Raw genomic sequence first — 21416 nt, forward strand, 5'->3', positions numbered from 1 at the left:
CAAATGTCGAGTTTACATAGCAAAGATATTCAAAAATATACTTTTAGAACTAAAATGCATTTGACAGAATTCCAATTTTGAAGAACAATTGTTCATTGTCTAGAAAATATACAGTAATTTGCAGTCATCTATCTATCTATCTATCTATCTATCTATCTATCTATCTATCTATCGTTATGTATACTAACAATATGAGCTACAATTCAGAAGATTCCTAATTTTAAATAATGTGTTAGAATTACTAGTCTGGGACATAAATTCAGGAAGTTTAGCCTATCCCCAATTAATGGAGAAAGAAATGACAAACCTCTGGCAATTTTACTTCTGGAGTAAATATAGCCTCTTTTCTATCATTCTCTGATCTTTTGACATTTTTGGAATTTTGAGAAAATATAATGCATAGTCTTACAATGCTATGGATAGCATAGGACAGTCACAAAATACCCACTTATCACAAAGCAAACTGGTGAAGTTGGTCCCTCCCAACTTTTCCAGAAAGAAGCAGCATTCCCAAATAAAGCACTGAAATACACCCTATCGCAGGTTCTTTTTTTTTTAGAACCACCAATAACAAGATTGAGCAAGACTCAATAGAAACAAAGCACTGAGAACTTGGACAGTTGTTTGGGTTTTTCTATCTCCCTTCAGTAGCTGGGGGGGGGGGGGGTTGACTTTTATTTTACAAAAGTAAATCTTACAAATAATTTTAAAAAAGGAATTGTAAATTATAAATGCCTTCAACTAGTTCAGAAATTAATCTTAATAATAAAACAATTTTCTATTTTAACTATTTTCTATAAGCTTTTTATCTACACTATATTCTTGAAATTCCAATTTCACTATTTTCTTATATATTTCTCTTCTATATTTATTTATTGCTGACTTTTATACTTCTCTGATCTCAATCCCTGTATATCTCTATTGTCATTCTTTACAGACTCATACTCCTTTTTCTTCAGACTTCAATCTGTTTTTTATCTTGTTTAGTTTCTCTTTTCTGTTTTTGTGCTGTCACAGTCTTTACCTTTTCTGCTTGTTTGTTCTGGGCTGGGCTTCTCGACTCTTCTCTTCTTCCAAATTTTTGCTCCCTCTGAGGGAAATGGCTCAAAAAACTTTTCCCTCACACCAGCTCTGAGGGAAGGAAATAAACACCTTTCTCTCTCTCCCATTTTCTCAGCTGCTGCCTCCTTTCCAGTTGCCTCTTTCTCATCAGGCCTGTATATCTTTTAGTTTGCCTCTTTACTTTGACTCCTGGGTTTTGGCTTCATTTTTTCAGCCTCTTTCTCATGAGGCCTGTGACTGCATTGCTCTCCGGTAGCCATCTTATCTTCCCTCCTCCTCCCAGCCTCCTCCCACCACTGCTGTTTGATTGGCAGCTAGGCCGTCCTGATGATGGGGGAGGGCCAAGAAGGGAGGGGTGTGTGTCCTTCCACACACCCAAACATCATTTTAAAATAATTTCTAAAAATAATGTACTTCTGTGATCTATGTGGAAGCCAGAAGCATTCTTGAAAATGTATATTACACTTGTGGTTGATGCTTTGCTTTGGAACATGCTGGTCTCCCATTTATTATTTGCTGTTTAATTAAACTGTCTTTTAAAAATTCTGTGGACTATACAGACTGATGAGCACCAAGGGAAATACCTCAGGAACCTGGGAAAGAAAGCTAGACTGTATTGTGTGATAGAGAGAGAGGAGAAAATAAGAAGACTAGAAAAGAAGGAAATATGGCAGGTGAAAGAAATCATACAGTCCAACAGCAGACCACACAAGGCAATATTAGCATTTTTCATTTAACAAATGTAAAAAGCAGAAGTATTACCTATGCATGATAGCATTTAGGTTTTTCTTTTCTATTAATAAAACAGAGCTAATTTGCTAATGCATATAGTTGTCTCTGAGGGCGGGAGGGGGCTCTGTATGGGGCTGCCGTTGAAGACCTCCAAGAAGTTTCAACTGGTGTAGAATGAGGCAGCATGAGCAGTAATCACCATGTTGCTTTGCAAGCTGCACTGGCTGCCGGTTTGCTTCTGGGTGTGATTCAAGGTGCTGGATGTTATCTATAAAGCCCTACATGGCATAGGGCCTCACTACTTGAGGGACACCTGTCTTCTATAGCATCCTTCTGGCCGATTTGATCCTACAGGGTGCGCCCACTCCAGGTTCCTTCAATTAAATAATGTCATCTATTGGGACCCCAGAAGCATGCCTTCAGTGTAGCAGCACATGCCCTATGGAATGACATTCCCCCCGAGATCTGGATGGCCCCCACTCTACTGTTGTTTAGAAGAGCTGTGAAGACCTGGCTCTTCACCCAGGTCTTTGGTGAGAGAGAGTGAGACCCCTCTCTTCATTGCACTTGCCATCTTTTATCTTTACCTTTTATTGACTTTATTGTAATTTTTTTGTTTGATTACCGTGAGCCACCCAGAGTCATTAAGAGTTAGGTGGCATACAAGTTTAATAAAATATTATATATAGAGAGATAATGCTTAGCCTTTAACAGAGGGACCCTCAAAAAGCATCAGAATAATTACCGGGGTTTTTTCAAATATGTATAAAGAAAATATAGCTTAATTGCCAGCTTTCACAAAGTGTGATGCAATGGTAGCTGATAAAAGGCAGGATATCAATTTGAAAAGGATAAAAGACCATTTAACAGTGCTTTTAATCCTTTTTAATCATGCTGGGTTTTTTTTCCTTCCTAAATTAAAGGTATAGATAGTTTTTATGGCCATAGTAGCATTCTTTTTCACTTGTGAAACATTATATGTGAACATTATATGTTAAGATGTACTCAACTCAGTGATTTTATACTATCTTATCAAGCTTAGATTTATTTTGAGGATAGAAATAAACCAAATATGTTGAAAAGAGTACTTAATTTAGATTGTCATTAACAATAATCAGTCCCTTTTCCATTAGAAAGCTAGGAACCTGAGTTCAGAATGTCTGTTGACATCATAGATCCCAAGAGATGAACACATTAGCTTTTGTACAATAAGAACTAAATCAATAGCCATGCCTCCTCTGTCAGCACTGTGGGCGTAAGAGACCAGATAATCAAAAGAGGTGAGACGAAGGAAGAAGGGACCAGACTTGGAGATCAGAAGATTGATCATAACAGCTGAATAATACATTGTTTCACTGCAGCAGAGTGGCCACACTCATATTATTTATGAAACAGCCTAGATATTTTTTTATCCCAAGCGCACCATGTACTTCAGGATAGTGGGTTACATTTCAGATATATTTATGCTCATATCAATTTATCTGTCCTAGTGAACTCAGTGCAGCTGAGCTTGCTAAGGAGGGAAGATTAACAGACCTCATCTGTGGCTAGTGACTATAGAATGGTCAGAAGCCATAGTACTGTAGTTTTCATGCCAAAGGGAGTTTATAGTCACCAACATTTACAGAAACATATTGATTTCCAGCAAGATCTACATGCAAGCAAGTTTATACAGCGAGTCAGTACAGAAATCATAACAGGAAGATTCAGTCAGGGTTTGCAATAAGAGGACATATTAATTCCTTAGCTTTACAGACAAATCCTTTCAAGAAATTGTCAGCAGCAAGTTATATTAGTTTCAGATTTGGTTTCTTCTATACATCACTAACCAGATTATTTAGCATTATTATTTTATTTAGCTTTATTTTATTTTACAAACTTTTTATACCATCCACTCCATCAGTGGCAGTGAATAAATGAATAACCAATGCTTCTAAATACCATTGATCTCAAGTTTTGTAATACTACATCTGACAACCAATATATTAAAGAAAAATGAACTACATGTCTTAGACAATGCTATATTAGATTTAATTATCAAATGTTATTCTTTCCAGTTTCCTCAAAAACATTTAGCAGAAATTAATACATAAATGGGTATTGCCACCAAAGATAGTATTATAGCAGTTTAGTTGCAAGCTTCTAACATGGTCTAAAAACATTCTGATTGACCTAATAAAATTTTAAAGAATTTTGCTACCATCTATGAATTACTTTTATAATTAATAAATACATTCACTATGAATATGTATTAATAAAAATAATGAGCTCCTTTACATAAATATAGACACAGATTTGTTCAGAGAGTTTGCACACGAGCTTTTATCAAAAGCCTGTGCAGAATGGTTCATGCACTTTTGTGATAGATTAGTGTACTTCTAATCTTTTCCTTTTCTCACATCCTTCTCCTCCTGTCTGCAACTGTGATTTCATATCCTTTTCAAATGAAATTCTTCCTAACAATAGGAAACAAGCTTTCACTGTGTTTCTGAAATGTTTCTGTTCTTCTGACACTCATTTCAGGACACTTTATCTTTTCTTCCCTAATTCCCAAGCACCACCTTCACCATTTGCTAAAAGTTATTCTTAATAATTCCTGCTTCCCACTGCTTTATTTTATTAAATTATGCTAAACTAACCAATGAAAGAAAAGTATAAGTGCATGAGGAAGATAGACATTATCATTTTTTCTTCTTTTTTTTAAAAGAAGATTTAGTCCACAGAGGGGAAAAATAAAAAGCTTTCTGAATTGTTTCTTCTCAATAATATCAGGATTGCATTTTAATCTATTTTGAAGAAAACCCTTTTATATCCTGAGTATTTGATTTATATATTTTGTCAAATACTTAGTGCATCCAAGAAACAAACAAACAAATAAATATCAAATCACAGAAAGGAAAGATAGGTAGTATTTATTTTGTGGAAGAATTTATATAGCCTAGTTGTCTAATAATAGATTATCTATTATTTAGATAATAGATTAATACTGGGAGTATGAAACTCATTCCTAGAGGAATTTATTATGTAAGACAACAGAAGAACCTGGCAATAAACTGCCTGTCTTAGGTAACTATCAAATTACAAATCAATTTCTTATATGAATCAAATATTCTATTTATAAAGTCTGTGATTCTACTTACCACAAGATGCTGTTTCATCTGACTGATCACCACAATCATCCTCTTGATCACACAACCATGAACTTGGAATACAGCGTCCATTCACACAGGAAAACTGATCCACTTGACATGTTCTTGCTTTAATGATAAATTGATATTAAAATCACAGAATGGATGTCAAATAAAATCTGTGTGAGCCATTGATGTTTCCTATATACATATGCCATGCACTGTAAGTTTTATTGCAATTTTATATGCTAGAACGTTTTTTAAATTCCATGTCAAATATTTATATATATTCATATATTGAATAAGGACAATTCCATTTTTAAAATTTTAGAACATTTATTAAAATGTCAACATTAAAATGTCATTTCAATCCAATCCCTTTCTTTCTCTTTCTCTCTATTCGTATATATACACACACACACACATACATGCATACAAACAATGTTATAAATTTAGGTAGTCCCCAGTTTAAGAATGAGTTCTGTTCCCAATGTCTGTCCTTAAGTTGAATTTGTATGTAAGCTGGAACAGTATTATTGTATAATACTGTATAAGTAGTAACTGAGCAAACTCAGGGAGGCAGTGAAGGACAGGAAGGCCTGGAGCAATATGGTTCATGGGGTCACGAAGAGTCGGACACGACTTAACGACTAAACAACAATAATTAACTTGACCTGTTGTGTATTTTAACTTGACTCATTATGTATTTAACTCAACTTTGCTACAATAGGCTCTGTTCTTAAATATGGGTTGTCCTTAAACCAGGAGTTCTTAACCCAGGGACTACCTGTAGACTAAAGAAATAAAAGTGAATTAGAAACAAATAAGGGTAGCAGAATTATCAGCTGGACATATTTTTTTTAAAACAGAAAAATGAGTTTTATGTATAGTTTAAGGAAGTCCTCTGTTTTATGTGGAGAGTATTACTAATACATGAATTATCAACAGCAAGAGAAAGAGATAGTCCTTGACTTGTTACTTCTCTGGGTTGGAAAGGTAAGTAAGGCCAGCCCCAGTTAGGACTTGGGTGAAAGATTAACAAGGAATCCCATGGATGTAGGATGGACTGAGAAGTAAAAAACAGAAAACAAAATAAAACAAACAAAAAAAGTCCTAGAAGAATACAAGAGCAACTATTCCCATATTATTGCCAGAAAAACTACAAGGATATGAAATCAGCAGGGAATTAGTTCAGTTCAGAGGAAACCATTTGTTGTTGCTGTTGTTGATCTATAGTGTATAATACGCATTACAAATAAAATGTTTTTCCTGATTATGGAATTGGGGAGAATTTGGTTCAAATATTTGCTTGGCCAGTTTCTGATCCTAACCAACTTCAATGGGTTGTGGTGAAGCTAAAATATGGCAGTAAAAGAGAACTAATTACAAAGTCCCTGAATTCCATTATGAAAAAGTGAACAAAAATAGAATAATTAAACAGTGTGGCTGCTTATGCTTATTCTTCTGTTGTTTAGTCGTTAAGTCGTGTCCGACTCTTCGTGACCCCATGAACCATATTGCGCCAGGCCTTCCTGTCCTATGCTTATTCTTCTAGAGAGGATTAATATAAAATAGTGTTCCTGTGAAAATGAAATTATAAAAGAACAATGAGTCTTTAATCATTCTTTGATGAATCTGTATATTGACATGAATGGAGATTCATCTTTGAACCACAAAATGTTCTAAGCCCCGGTGTCACCCTTATATGCTTGTCTAAGGTGGTGGCTATCATCATTTTCCTGTTCCTGGAGCTGTCACTGTGTCCCAAAAGAAAGGCTTCATATAATTGCACTTGCTGAGAGATAGTGAGTAGGTTGTGTGAATGCACAAATGACCAGTGGAAGAATAACAAGTAACTTGTTTTCTTCCTGTTGGTCTTTAGGCATTATATAAATATAGGATGGATGGACGGACGGATGGATGGATGGATGGATGGATGGATGGATGGATGGATGGACGGACAGACGGACAGACAGACAGACTGTTACTAACCATTGTATTGTCTGTACTTACTGGTATAGACTATACTTACTGGTTCAACAGTAAAGGAACAAGCACTCAAGAAATAGGTAGCACACCTGCACTTGGTAGAGCAGCCATGAAGGCCTTGGAAAAGATATTCAAATACCATGATACGTCTATACCTACAAAGATCAGAATTGTGCAAGCTATGGTATTCTCTGGCTTGCATAACACTCTATGGAACCAAAGGTTGGACTTTAAAGAAGCAAGATAGGAAGAGCACTGACACCTTTGAATGTTGGTGTTGGAGAAGAATACTGAGAATACTGTGGACAGCCAAGAAAACAAACTGATGGATCATTGAACAAAGCAACCCAGAGTTCTCACTCGAGGCACAAATGACCAGGCTTGAATTATCCTACTTCAGACATATTGCACGGAGACCCAGCTCTCTGGAAAAGGCTCTAATTCTGGGAAAGGTGGAAGGAAAAAGAAGAGGATGACCAGCAGCAACGTGGATGGACTCAGTTACAGTGGGAATGTGTGCACTATTGGGAGACTTGAAAGAACAGGTTAGTGATAGATCATCATGGAAAAAATCTATGTTGTAGCTAGAAGTTGAAAACAACTTGATGGCACATAATGAATGAATCAATCAAAACATACTGGTGGGTAGGACATTTGCTCTATCTCTTGATACTGTCCAATCTGTAGTGTTGCATATAGGTTGAAGGTTGTAATCAGGTAAATGTCTGGGAATGAGATCCCTCTCAATAAAGGCCATAGATAAGGACACCACCTGGATGATGTGAGCTCTGAAACTTATTGGAAGAGGGTCTCTGGTGACCTGATAAAGCATTCTGAATAACAATCAACATGCAATTGTTGTGAAGAGACGGTAAAACATTGCTTCAGTTTTGCGTATCAGAGAAGCAATATCTGAGAAAGACAAAATTATGAATGACAACACTTTGTATACACCTACACATTATATGGTAGATTCCAATATTCATAAAAGAAATGGAGGAAAGGTAGATGATACCAGATCTGTGATTCATGAAATTGGGAAACTACTTTAGGTAAAAATGAAATGTGGGCACAATATCATTTTGTTTCACTGTGAAATAGGAAAGGTAGATTTCATCTGAAAATAATTCAGTATAGCTTTCCCAATAAATGTGAAGGACTACCTTAAAGGCATTTTTATTTATTATTTTATTTTATTTTATTTATATAGCTGCCCATCTCACACAAAGTGACTCTGGGCGGCGACACAAAGTGACTCAAAGTGGCAACACAAAGTTGTTGTTGTTGTTATTATCTCAGATTAATCCACTGCAATTTGAAGGCCTCTTTATTGAAGGTTGTGGATCATTATATATTAACTGATCTATTAAATTAATAATTTTTTACACTGCCCAACGCCTAGTGACTCTAGGCGATTCATATATAAAAACAGAGCAATAAAAAAATACAATGATAAAAAGAAAGAAAAGATGGCAAAAACTGGGCAAGAACAAGAAACAAACCCACACTACCCAGAGGGGGCTCCAATCATGCTTACCAAAGACCTGGGTGAAAAGCCAGGTCTTCAAGGGTTTCCAAAACATCAGCAGAGTGGGCGTGGAAGGCAGTGCAAGTTGGCAGGTAGATATTTTTTGATTTTGCAGTCTGCAAGAGTATAACTGGCCCAAAGTCACTCAATCATAAATAAATTCAGTGAGGGGTTAGAAAATATTATCAAATTTTCAGCTGATGCAAAGTTGGGGGGATGGCAAATACATTAAAGTAGTCCTTTTCAACCTTTTTACCCTGGAGATACCCTTGAAATAATTTTCAGGTCTCAGAGAACCCCTCCATGAACATTGCAAAAAATATGAAAATTTCTAATTTCAATTCATTTCTAATTCACTTCCATATTTTACAACATTTAGAACAACAGCAAAGTGGCAGGCTGGCACAAGCTGAATATGAGGCAACAGTGGATGTAACTGCAATAAAGCAAATGCAATCTTGGACTACATCAACAGAAATATATTGTTAAAACCAAGACACATAATGTTCCTCTCTATTGCTGTTGCTCGAGCAGTGCTTAGGATATTGTGTCCACTTCTGGATATCATAATTTAGGAAGGATAAACTACAGCTTATATAGTGGAGAGCAAGCAAGATAATAAAGAACCTAGAAGGAAAAGCTTATAAAGAACAGTTTTAGATGCATTTAGCCTACAGAACAAAATATTTCAGGGAGAAATGATTATTGGCTTCAAGAATCTGAAGAGCTGGGGCACAATTCAGAGTTGTTCCAGAAGGCAAGACAAGAAACATTGGATTTAGTTTTTGGCTGAAAATCATGAAGTGTTTTATAATAGTAAGAATTATTCAACGAAGGAAGAATCTACCTCAGAAGATCATGGATTCTACTTCACTGACAATGTATAAAGAGAAGGTGGGGAATATGGGGAAGGACTGGAGTAATGGGTTGAACTAGATAATTTCCAAAGATTCCTTCCAAACTTTACATTTTATGATTGTATGATAATTAGAAAGAACTAAATATGCTTAATTAATAAGCCTGATTTCCCTTATTTCTTGAATAAAAGTGAGAGGAAAGTCAAGATTAGATCCTGATTATTTGGTCGTTGCTAGCTCCTGAATCTGAGCATGAAACTGAGCAAACTCAGGGAGGCAGTGAAGGACAGGAAGGCCTGGCGCAATATGGTTCATGGGGTCACGAAGAGTCGGACACGACTTAATGAGTGAACAACAACAACAAAAGCCCCTGAATCATTATTTTTTTTAAAAAATCCTCTCATCAACAGGAAAATGAAGATGCTGTATGGTGGTAAGAAAGGAATTGAGGAACATAGTGAGAGCAACTGCCTGAGAGCAAATACAATAAAGATTTCAATAGAGACCATAGTGTCTTTCAGTTCCATAAGGAAAGACTGTCAGGTTTCTCTGAGCAGAACTCAGCAAGACCTCCTGACTTTGCATAGTATGACTTAACTCTTAGGTAAGACTTGGCAGAAGTGCCACAGACACAGCTCAGCTAGATAAGAATCTTTACTGCAAACAAGAACGAATCCAAATGAAACAATCAGTTCCCTACTCCATTTTATCTCTCTCTCTCTCTCTCTCTCTCTTTTTTTTTTTTTGGTCCCTTTGAGTCAGTTTTGACTCCTGGCAACTGCCTGGACAAGGCCCTGCAGTTTTCTTGGCAAGGTTTTTTCAGAAGTGGTTTGCCACTGCCTGCTTTCTAGGGCTGAGAAAGAATGATTGGTCCAAAGTCACCCAGCTGATTTCACGTCTAAGGCCGAACTAGAACTCACAGTCTCCCAGTTAGAAACCACTACTACCTAATGCCTTAACCACTACACCAAACTGGCTTTCTTTTAAAATTACATTTGTTTAAATCCTTAGCTTTTTCTTCCCATTCTTCCCATGAAGCCAAGTAGTTATTAAGTGTTTCCATAACTACCATCTCTAGCCTGATATCCTCTCCTCTGTGTAGGTTGTTCTGCACAGCCGCCAAAACTGAAATGTGTGATACACAGAGAATATGGCTAACATGTATTAGGTCTTTTCTTACTAAAAGTTTATGCAGCAATTAATCTATGGCCTGATTTGTAGGTGGTATCTTTCAACATATCCTGCTAAATATCAAATTCCAGAAGGGAATGGGGAGGGGAAGAGAGACATATGCTTCTACTAGACTAACAATGACAGTGAAGTCAGTCCATACAGACAGACTGAGGGCCAAATTATTTAGTAAAGTAGAGCCAGTTAATAAGATTAAGTAAAATAAAACCTATATTAGAAACAAGCTCGGTTCATTGAAAATTGATGATAACCAGTAATGGCTTGGTTTAATTCAGACCAAAGTTTGGATCTGAATATACTCAATATAGGTTTAAGATCAGACATACTCACCACACAAGGAAATGACCTTGATTTGTTTTATTGTTTTATTTTACCTGCACAAGTTTCATTTGATTCATCTTCATTGTTACCACAATCATTTGCTCCATCACAAAGCCATCTCTTAGGGATGCAACGGTTATTACGACACTTAAACTGATTGTCAGGACAACTATGATTAACTGAAAGACATAATATTACCTTTTAAATCCAGTAAGAACCATTATATTCCACTATAAAATATCTTATAATAAATTATATTCACTGAAAAAAGAGACATTAAGCATTTAGCATTTTCATTTTTTTTTTCTAAATCTTAGATCAAGCTATGAAACCAGGAAAAAAAAAACTAAATATGAAGAGACCACAAAGCAAATAAAATAAAGGACACAGGTTTTAAGTTAATATGGAGTTAAAATACAAATGATTAAGTACACAAAGGGGTTAATTATACTTAGCCTTGTGTTGAATGGTGCCCATATTGATCCTCTATGAATGATTTATATTTTTTATCTCTTTCTCTGGTCATGCTAATCTAACCTTTCATTAATGCTTTCATTCCTGATTTAAATGCTTTACTTTCTTTCAATCAAAAGCTTTCCCTAATTTGTATACAGTTGAGATAGATAGATAGATAGATAGATAGATAGATAGATAGATAGATAGATAGATAGATAGATAGATAGATAGATGGATGGATGGATGGATGGATGGATGGATGGATGGATGGATGGATGGTAAACATAAAAGTAACTAAACTCACAACTTAGATTCTGTAGCTTTTGTATTCTATAACCATTAACCAGACTAACATTTGTAGAAATCATGGGCTTAATTTATTACAGCAGCACTGCTTCAGGTAAAGTAATATGCACATTTTAAAGGAGTGCCTTTATAAGATGAATTTATAGACTTGCAGAATTTCTTTGTGCTTAGCATAAACCAGAGTATGAAAAAGAATCAAGGTTAAAGTCTGGTGTTCTTTAATGAGGATTAGATAATGGCACTGAGGACAAAGTCAAAACTCAAGCATTATTCCCTAGTGGGAGATTATGACTGGTCATATAGTCAGCCAGCTTTTTACTTTCAACAGGGGAAAAATAGTGAAAACTGAAGGAATCAAAATCCCCTATGGAAATAACATCAAGAGTCTGGATGAAGAAGATTGCTACAAATACCTGGGCATCCTTCAAGCTGTCAACATCAAGCACATTGAAGTCAAGAAGAAGGTTAGTAGTCAAAATATCATGAAAGTGAAGAAGATCTTAAAGTCCAAACTCAGTGGAGGAAATACCATCAAGGCAATTAACACATGGGCAATGCAGTCATTAGACACACAGCTTCAGTAGTGGACTGGACTCAAACAGATCTAGAAGCCCTGGATAGGATGACCAGAAAAATAATGACAGTGAATCATGCCCTTCATTCACACAGTGACATTGCCAGACTCTACTTACCAAAGAGCATTAGTGGGTGTGGAATGTTGCAAATATACCAGACAGTTGAAGAAGAAAAAGGGTTGTTTGAAGAATATCTGAAGGACAGTGAGGAAGATGCACTGAAGCTAGTAAACCATGAAGGCTTACTGAATACTGAAAACACCAAACTGTCCTACAACAAAGACCAAATGAAGAATAGAAAAGAGATGTGGCAAGACAAAGTATTACATGACTAGTGCGAGAGAAAGAAAGAAAGAAAGAAAGAAAGAAAGAAAGAAAGAAAGAAAGAAAGAAAGAAAGAAAGAAAGAAAGAAAGAAAGAAAGAGGGAGGGAGGGAGGGAGGAAGGAAGGAAGGAAGGAAGGAAGGACGGAAGGAAGGAAGGAAGGAAGGAAGGAAGGAAGGAAGGAAGGAAGGAAGGAAGGAAGGAAGGAAAGGCAAAGCAGATAACAACAATACCTGGTGATGGCTAAGAGTAGGAAAGTTGAAGTAAGAGACAGAGCGGCTAATTCTGGCTGCACAAGACCAAGCCTTAAGAACAAATGCATACAAAGTCAGAATTGAGAAGACAGCAACAGATAGCAAATGCTGCCTCTGCAAAGAAGCTGAAGAAACAGTAGACCACCTAGTTAGCTGCTGCAAGAAGATTGCACAGACTGATTACAAACAAGTAGCAACAACTGTGCATGGGGATATCTGCAAGAAATACCACTTGCCTGCAAGCAAGAACTGGTGGGACCACAAAATAGACAAAGTAATAGAAAATGAAGAAGGTAAAGTACTCTGGGACTTTAGAATTCAAACAGACAAGCACCTGCCATATAACACCCCAGACTTAACAATTGTTGATAAGAAAGACACAAAAGTCTGGATAGTGGACATTGTAATAGCTGGAGACAGCAGAATAGAAGAGAAAGAACTGGAGAAAATCACAAAATATAAATACCTGCAAATAGAAGTAGAACAACTGTGGCAAAAGAAAGCAAAGATAGTACCAATAGTTATAGGTGCCTTGGGTGCAATCCCAAAACACCTGGAGCACCACTTGAAGACCATCAGCATTGACAAAATCACCATCGGTCAATTGCAAAAGGCAGCTTTACTTGGAACAGCTTACATCCTGTGACAATACCTTTAACACCATCAAGTAACAACATCTGCCCATCCCAGGTCCTTGGGAAGGACTCGATAGGTGGATAAAAATGCCAAATCCAATCTAAATATCTGGCTGACTATGCGACCAACAATAATAATGTAAATTGCCCTTCCCTTAAATTGGGGATAGTGGGCTACGTTCAGAGTTATATCAAAAGACTTAGGACTTTCTTGTTCTCTCTCCACCTACATATATTTTAAATGAAGCAAGTAGAAAGATCTGTGTGAAAGTAAGATCAACAGGGGAATCCATTCTTCCATTCCTTTGGTACATATTTTATTATCAGTCTATAGACATAGAATTAAATACAGTGCAACATTTTAGATATAGTAATGAAAGTTAGTGACAAAGGGGAGAACTTCCCATATCTTGCATAAATCTGTTTCTCTCTTATTTTGTGAGAAAAGATTGGTGGATTGGAAGGGTGAGCAAATTGATGTTCACTTTTATTCATTCATACTTTTCCAAAATTAGAAAGATAACAATAACAATGGACCTGTTATACAACACTTTAGAATCCAAGACAAGTTGTGTCAGAGTAAAGAATGGACAGCAGACAGAGGAGAAATTTCAGTAGTGCATGAGAGAAATACTAAGATAGTAATGTTATATATATGAATAAGGATTTTATATGGAAGACAGCCTTTATTTCCATGTGTGAAATGTTGGAACATATGAAAAAGATGATTACGTAGTCATAGTGCTTCAGAGTGTAAAAAAAACCTTGGTGTCAGGACTAAGCTGATTATTAATACATGCACACTAATAAACTTTATTTGTTATTATTATTACAAGCAAATTTTGCTAATACTGAGCTTCTACACATTTGGAGGAGACACTTACTTTTCATACTAATAATTTTTGGCTAGATATCAAAAACTAGAGCTTTGAAGATCAGCACCACAATTGTAATGTATAATTTTCTTAAGGCATTTACAGTATGTCGGGGGAGGGACTATTTTGTATAGCATGTGTTTAAAATCTTCTTGAAATAAATAGGATTATTAAGTGATTAGGTAATATTCTGTATCAATAATGAAGACACCTATTCACTTTCTTTTGAATAATTCAGAATAATTCAAAAGGCTTCATTACATGCATGGAGAAAGTTATATAATTTTCTGCAAGTAGTTTTTATTAGCTAATCAATCATTCAATGATCAAAAGTGGCTTTTGATCCTACTGACCATAATATTCTCCTAGAATACCAGTAATTCAGTAATTCAGCTTCTATCTGTGGAAAGGTTCCAGTGGAAAATATTAAGCTATTGTAGGTCAGCCCCTAGAATCTTGCTCTAGAGTATCCCAAAGTACAATCTTCTCTCTAATGCTATTAAATATAGAGTGAGGTATTACCAGTATGCTGATGATCGAACTATATCCTTCTATAACCTCTGAATCACAAGAGGCCATGTGTGAACTAAACTGCTTATATGCAAGGGTGGATGAATGTTTTTGGTTTAATTGAATCCTTTATTTTTATCTTGTTTGCCACCCGGAGTTTGTTTCATAGATGGGCAGCCATATAAATTGGATTAATAAATATAGAGCAATAGATGGTAGATCCTATTTCCCTCTGTGCTTTCCTGTATAAAATAGCTTCTCTTCAACAGTATATTCCTTTACATAGCATAGCTTGGTCAGACTTTAGGTTTCTATAACAAACTTCTGAGCTTTCCCATTTCCTTCTTTACCTCTCACATATGTTTCTCTTAGTTACTGTTTTCTGATATAGCCTAGCTCAAAAGTGTTATCACTTTCTAAGTCCAGCCACCTGTGCAGGGAGGGTTTGATATATGAGTTAGTACTGTCTCATGTAAATGTTGAGAACAGATTGGCAAGAAGCATAAACAATAAATGTGCTTAATTATGGGTAAATGCTATATAAGCATTGAGAACCTGCCTCAGGAAGGCCTTCAGTTTAGACCTGATTCCCAAAAAGGGTGCTGCACACTAGCTGGGGTAATCTGAGGAACTATTGCGGTTGCTATTGATGATAAGAGGGCTGAAAGAACACAAGATTCTATTCTATTCTATTCTATTCTATTCTGTATCCTTATTCCTCTATTATTGTCATTTCTTGTTTTGTTGCATTGCCTGTGAATGTTTTTCTGCCTATAGTAAAAATTGTAATTCTTTTGCTTTGCTCAGTAAATCACTTGGTGTTCACTGCCTTCAAATCTACAACCATACTGCCCAAAATGTATTGTGACAAAACATTAGGTATCACAAATAAGATTCAAATGCAAGGTTGAAAGGGTTGAGAAAGGAGTTGAATACTTGAGTTGTAAAGTGCAGGTTTTCTTCCATGGGGTAGAAAAAAATGGGGTTCTCAAAGTGTTAATTGGAACAGAATGGATTTTTCTTTCATGGTGCATGGGAGAAATTAGAGACCACTCTTGCCCTAAAGGAGAAGCAGACTCTTGAGACAAAACAGGAAGAGCCTTAAGAGAGCTAAGAGGTAGGAGAAGAACACACCATCACTTTACCTGTTTGATTTGCAAAACTTAGACAGCACAAATGCTCACATGTAAGCATGCACATTCTGAGAAGTACAGATATAGTTTCTCCTTGGCACAATCCCATACTTAGAGGAGTTGTGTATATTTTAAGCAGTGATCTGGGAGATATTTTATTGTATTGTTCTGCTGGAAAAGATTGGCATTATAGGTCTTATATACAAGAGCATGGAACTGCACTATGGGACTGCATGGAACTGCACTGTTTCTTATCATTATAAATCAAAACAGGTTGGGAAAAGTTTAAGACTTCCTAGAAACAAAAATTCTACCCACTGTTACATAAATAATTGTCATTTCTGAAACATCTGAAAAACAGTACACTATTGCTTATGTTGTGATTTCCTTAGACTTGCTTACAATGTTATAAAACTGGAAAAAAATGACCCTGTTCCAAACCTAGTCTGTTTTATGGAGTCCTTTAAAAAATATAGCCAAGAAGCACTGAAGTATTTAGCAATCTTCTGCACAGTAATTCTGTCTTCAAAGTATTTAAATTAATTATCCTCATTTGCAAGCAGAGTTTGCATCCTGGCCCAGCAACAAAACAAGGGCAGAGGGCATTAGATCAAAGCAAACACATTAGATTTTTAAATCATCAGCATGATTAATGTTCAGAAGCAGTGCCCTTCCAGTATATAACATAAAGCTAATGCATGCCTATGTAGCTCAAGAATTACATTATTTATTTTCATGTTTATGTTATTTTTATTCCCTTTAGATACTTATATTTTTTGAATATTTATATTTAAATTCTCATAACAACAGATTAAACAAATAGAAACTATGGACGAAATTATTCATGGATACATACGGCAAATCTCTGAATGCTCATCGGAGCCGTCCAGGCAATCATTGTCACCATCACACAGCCAATGACCTTGGATACAGCGCTTGTTCCTACATTGAAATTCACCCACTTTGCATAACTTGGGTAACACTTCTTCAGAATTAACTAATGGGAAAGATAGAAATAAAACACATTATTGTCAATGGAAGCATAAGGTTGTTTTTTTTTGGTTGTTTTTTTGAAGATTTTTAAAATATTCCACTCTTAGTAAATATTATAGATTCAAAATAACTCTATTTGGTGTTCCCTGTTAGGTATATACTGCTGACCTATTCAACTCTTCCCAGTGCTATCTTTTTTTGCTTTTTTTTTTTTTTGGTAACATTTCCTTATCAGGATAAGCTTTTTTCAAACCACTGTCGTTTTCTTGAAGGGCTATGCAGAATTACTTCAAAACATGCTCTGGGGCTCTCGAAAGCACTTAAGTCTGTCATATATGCCCTTTCCCTAGGAACTGTGACCAGGATGTTAGTGATGGGAGCTCTGGCATGGGTTGTATGTGATTTGTGATTGTGGACATTGTATTGGGCCTCAACTTGCTTTGTTTCTGTTTGGTTTTAATGGAAAGTTTTGTTTTGCCTTGGTTTGGTTTTGTTGGTCACCCAGAGTCTCTTGGGGTAGATGGACAGCCATATAAATTGAACCAATCAATCAATCAATCAATTAATCTACTATTCAAGAACTTGGCAGACTGAAAACACTGTCTTGAATTCAGGTACAGAAGCACAGCCATCAAGAAAAGCACTGGGAAATATAAGTATTATAATTACCTGTGCACTGAAGAACAAGATGTTTTATCATTACTAACATATTCTTCAAATTACAAATAAATATTTTGACTAAATCATATATCTGTTCTTTCATATTCACTTTAGTTTAATTTTAAAATAGTTTATGGGGAAACAGACCTTTAAATGTTGTTTCACATTAGCAAACAAATCTGTAATTACATCACTAAGATATTACAGAGAATACTTTTTTCCTTTAAATGTATTACCTTTTGTGTTATTTTGTATACATTACAAATTCGATGGTTTCAGATACATACTGATTCATCCTATAACTAAAACGTATAATAAAAGTAAAGATGTTTTCAAGCTGAGCTCTTCTGGTAGGTACACAGACACATCAGCATAGTTTTGGGGACAAGAATATAGAAATGGTTTATCATTATTTTCTACTGGGATTTTTGAAAATAATAGTAATAGTTTGTTAGGATTGGATGGGTCAACTAGTTCCATTTGTGCTTAGCTGTATAGATCCGCTGAACACAAAAAAAGGCTAAAGTTATAGATATGTTTATTATTTATTTTACATATTTAAATATAAATACATAAATATAAATGGAAATTGGAAATTCCTTATTTGGTGAAACTGCTGTGCAAATTTCATAGGACCTTTAAGATATTGGGAAGACTGCATCCAAAATGAGGGGGGGGGGGGAAGCCTTGACAATGTACTTGAAAATATGTAGGAAGAAAATCCTCAGGAAACATTTAAAAAATAGATCTAAAAGCTATTTTTGGATCTCACTAAGTCCAGCTAACAATAGCTGAGAAACTTACAATGAGTGCACAGAGAGGAGGTTGGCAAGAATCAACGTGAAATAATAAGAAATGTGTTAACATTTAGACATTTTTATCTATTTTCATTCGCAATATACTTACAAGCCAAGAGACAGACAATCTCAATAAGGCCATGTTGTTACATAAAGAATAGAATAGAATAGAATAGAATAGAATAGAATAGAATAGAATAGAATAGAATAGAATAGAATAGAATAGAATAGAATAGAATAGAATAGAAGGAAATGTGTCCCTTCAAGTCATTTTTCACTCCAGGCAACTGCCTGGACAAGTCTCTGCAGTTTTCCTGGCAACATTTTTGGGCTATGAGACTGGCCCAAAGTGACTTTGAGCTTGAGATGGGACTAGAACTCACTGTCTTCCAGTTTCTAGCCTGGTGCCTTTACAATTTATTCTGTTTAAGTAAGTCCAGTTGCTGGAGAACAAACTGGCAACTTTCTCTTGATGAGAAAGAAAAGGATATAAAGAGAAGAAAATGAAAACAATGCTACTTTTCACTTTTCTTTTTCTTTTTGAGATCAAATTATCTAATTTTTGAACCAATGGGGTAATTTAATCTTCATTGCATATTATATATCGAGCAAGATAGAGTTTGCCCATCACAGTTTTCTGTCACTTCTGTTGTGTTTTTCCATATTTGCCCTGAAACATCAGGTCCACAACTTGAGGATTCTCCTAGACTAATTGCTGTTCCTGAATGAGCAGGTAGAGGAGATGTCCAGGAAGTCCTTTGCACAGCATTGGCTGGTGAACCAGTTGCAGCTGTACCTCAATCCTTCTTTTCCTTCATGTTAGGAGAGAAAGAAGGCTGGGGGTAAGCAGGATTAGGGGCAATGTTATAAGCAAAGCCTTCCCAAGCCTTCCATTATTCTTTTTTAAAACATTTTTTAAAGATTTCTGTTTGATACGCATATGAGTTTCTCATCTGTATGTAATTAAGCAATTGCCACTCTGAATTTCTATTAAATTTCTCAGAAGGATTGCCTCTAAACCATATAAAATACTGAGAGAATGAACACTGTGCTTAATACAAAATGTTGTGCTTTTTATCTTCTTGATGTTTGTGAATCCTGCCCTGTTTAGATATTTATTACTTTGACTATCTTTCCTACAGGAGAAATACAAAATTTTCTCATGAAGATCATACGCGTGCAGGTTGTACTGTTTTCCTCCAAATGCTGATTATCAGCACAAGCGCACATTCTGCCTCCAGGTACCGCTAAACACAGGGTACTGCAGCCTCCATTATTAATACGGCATGCGTTGTCACCTGGAATTCAAAAAGAAAAAGCATCCTTAAGAAAAAAAATCTCAGGCAATATGTTGAAAAAGAGGATACAAAAACATGAAAAAATTCCCTTTCTCTAGAGACATACTGCTTGGATCTATGCACTTTCCTACAGTCTTAACTTTTACTCTTCAAATCCACAGTGAAACACTCTATGAATGAAGCCTATTTATTTCATTTGCATCTCAGCCTTCCTCCATGATCAGAGAGACATATCACATTTTGTTCAAATGTATTTATTTATTTATTTATTTATTTATTTATTTATTTAAAACAAAACAAATCTAACTAAATCTTGTTATTAAGACCAACAGGAGAGGTCGAGAGGGTAGGTTTATATTTACACAGATTTCAGTGGAATCACTAATAGGATGATCAGGCAAGAAGATCAAATCCTCAGGCTCTGATACATCTACCCCCACCCCCAGCTGCAGAGACATTTCCAAAGAGAAATCAATGAATGTATACCATCATAATGCATGCATGCATGCATGTATGCATAAATAAATAAATAAATAAATGTATCAAGGAAAATGGGATACATCGCTGATTCATGTACATTCTTGGTTCAGTTTCTTTATCACTTTAAGTATGATAGAATATCTGAAGAATGAATGGGGAAGAATTGACTTTTTAAATATGTAGTGAGACATAGAAAATGCAATGTACTGTTGCCTGCCTTTGCTGAGAATTACAATGCAGAAACATACACAGAAATGCCATGAGCTTCTATGATTTTTAATTTTTGTATGTTGCTAATGTTCAACCTGAATCTATTTTGGAGATAAAGATTGAGATTTCTATCCTGTTCTCTGAACATCTAAGGAATTGTGAAGAACATTGAGAGTTTTGATACCTGAAAAGTCTTTCATACACCCAAGTCACACCATTCAGGTGAAATCCAATAACATTTTTCCCTTTTGTCCCCCTGAGGAAGAACATTTCAAGAATACCAGGGAAAGCTCAGAAGCATGCCTAGTATTAGACTGACAGAATAGCTAGTCTAACTGAAAGCCTTTCTCATTATTTTGGAACTTTCCCAATTAATTCCACAAACCAAATGTTAGAGAGACCTTAGATATTTACAAGCTCCGTAATACTATTTAGCTATTCAGCACTGTGTCAATAAAGCTTAATTTAGATTGTTCCATCCAACACTGACTACTAGTGTAAAGCACAGCTTCTAGGTATATCCATGTTGATTCAACTTTATTACTTAGCCTTAGAATCAATATGACTATCAGAAGCTACATAATAGTTTTTAGGCAATACTGATTACATTTTCATATTCACTTATACACCACTACTAGTCTCTCATGCGTGACCTGTGTGAGTCATAAGTATATGTATGTATACCTGCTCATATTCATCCTTCGTTAACTTTGCTTTGCCTTTGTATCTTTCTTTCTGCCATCCCAATAATGTTTCCTGTGTCCTATCTAAAATTAAAATGTATCTCATCCATTATTTGCAAAGTCAGCATTATTATTGGGTTTGAGTTTGTTTGTTTTGATTTTTAGACAAGAAGCCCTCCAATCTTTTAGTGCTGTTCTTGGCTGTACTCCCCCCCTCACACACACACATTCACATGCCAAAAAATAAGCTTCCTAGGGATGGTAGGAAAAGACAGAGGTGAATTAAATCAATCAGCCTGCCAAATGGGGACCAAAGACAATGTGTAAAAATGAAAACACTAGAGGTTGCTCCAAACACTTTGGTTCATTGCAACTGACTGAATGCCAGTCTATTTTTAAAAGGACTGCTGACAGTCAATG

The 21416-nt window shown here is 35.7% G+C and overlaps 1 protein-coding gene across 1 annotated transcript in view; it reads right to left on the reverse strand.

The window, feature by feature from the left end:
- LRP1B (LDL receptor related protein 1B) overlaps positions 1 to 21416 on the reverse strand; it is a 715984-nt gene that overhangs the window by 326437 nt on the left and 368131 nt on the right. Inside the window, exons 16-19 of the mRNA XM_088145133.1 lie at positions 19501 to 19623; positions 16732 to 16872; positions 10862 to 10987; positions 4935 to 5051 (exon numbers count right to left, since the gene is read on the reverse strand). Of these exons, the coding sequence (XP_088001259.1) occupies positions 4935 to 5051; positions 10862 to 10987; positions 16732 to 16872; positions 19501 to 19623 (507 nt within the window). The remainder of the gene's footprint in view (positions 1 to 4934; positions 5052 to 10861; positions 10988 to 16731; positions 16873 to 19500; positions 19624 to 21416) is intronic.

The sequence above is a fragment of the Python bivittatus genome, unplaced genomic scaffold (genome assembly GCF_059951505.1).
Source record: "Python bivittatus isolate LINGU-HERP-01145 unplaced genomic scaffold, Pbiv_v1 ctg000480_np1212, whole genome shotgun sequence".
In the NCBI taxonomy this organism is placed as follows: domain Eukaryota; kingdom Metazoa; phylum Chordata; class Lepidosauria; order Squamata; family Pythonidae; genus Python; species Python bivittatus.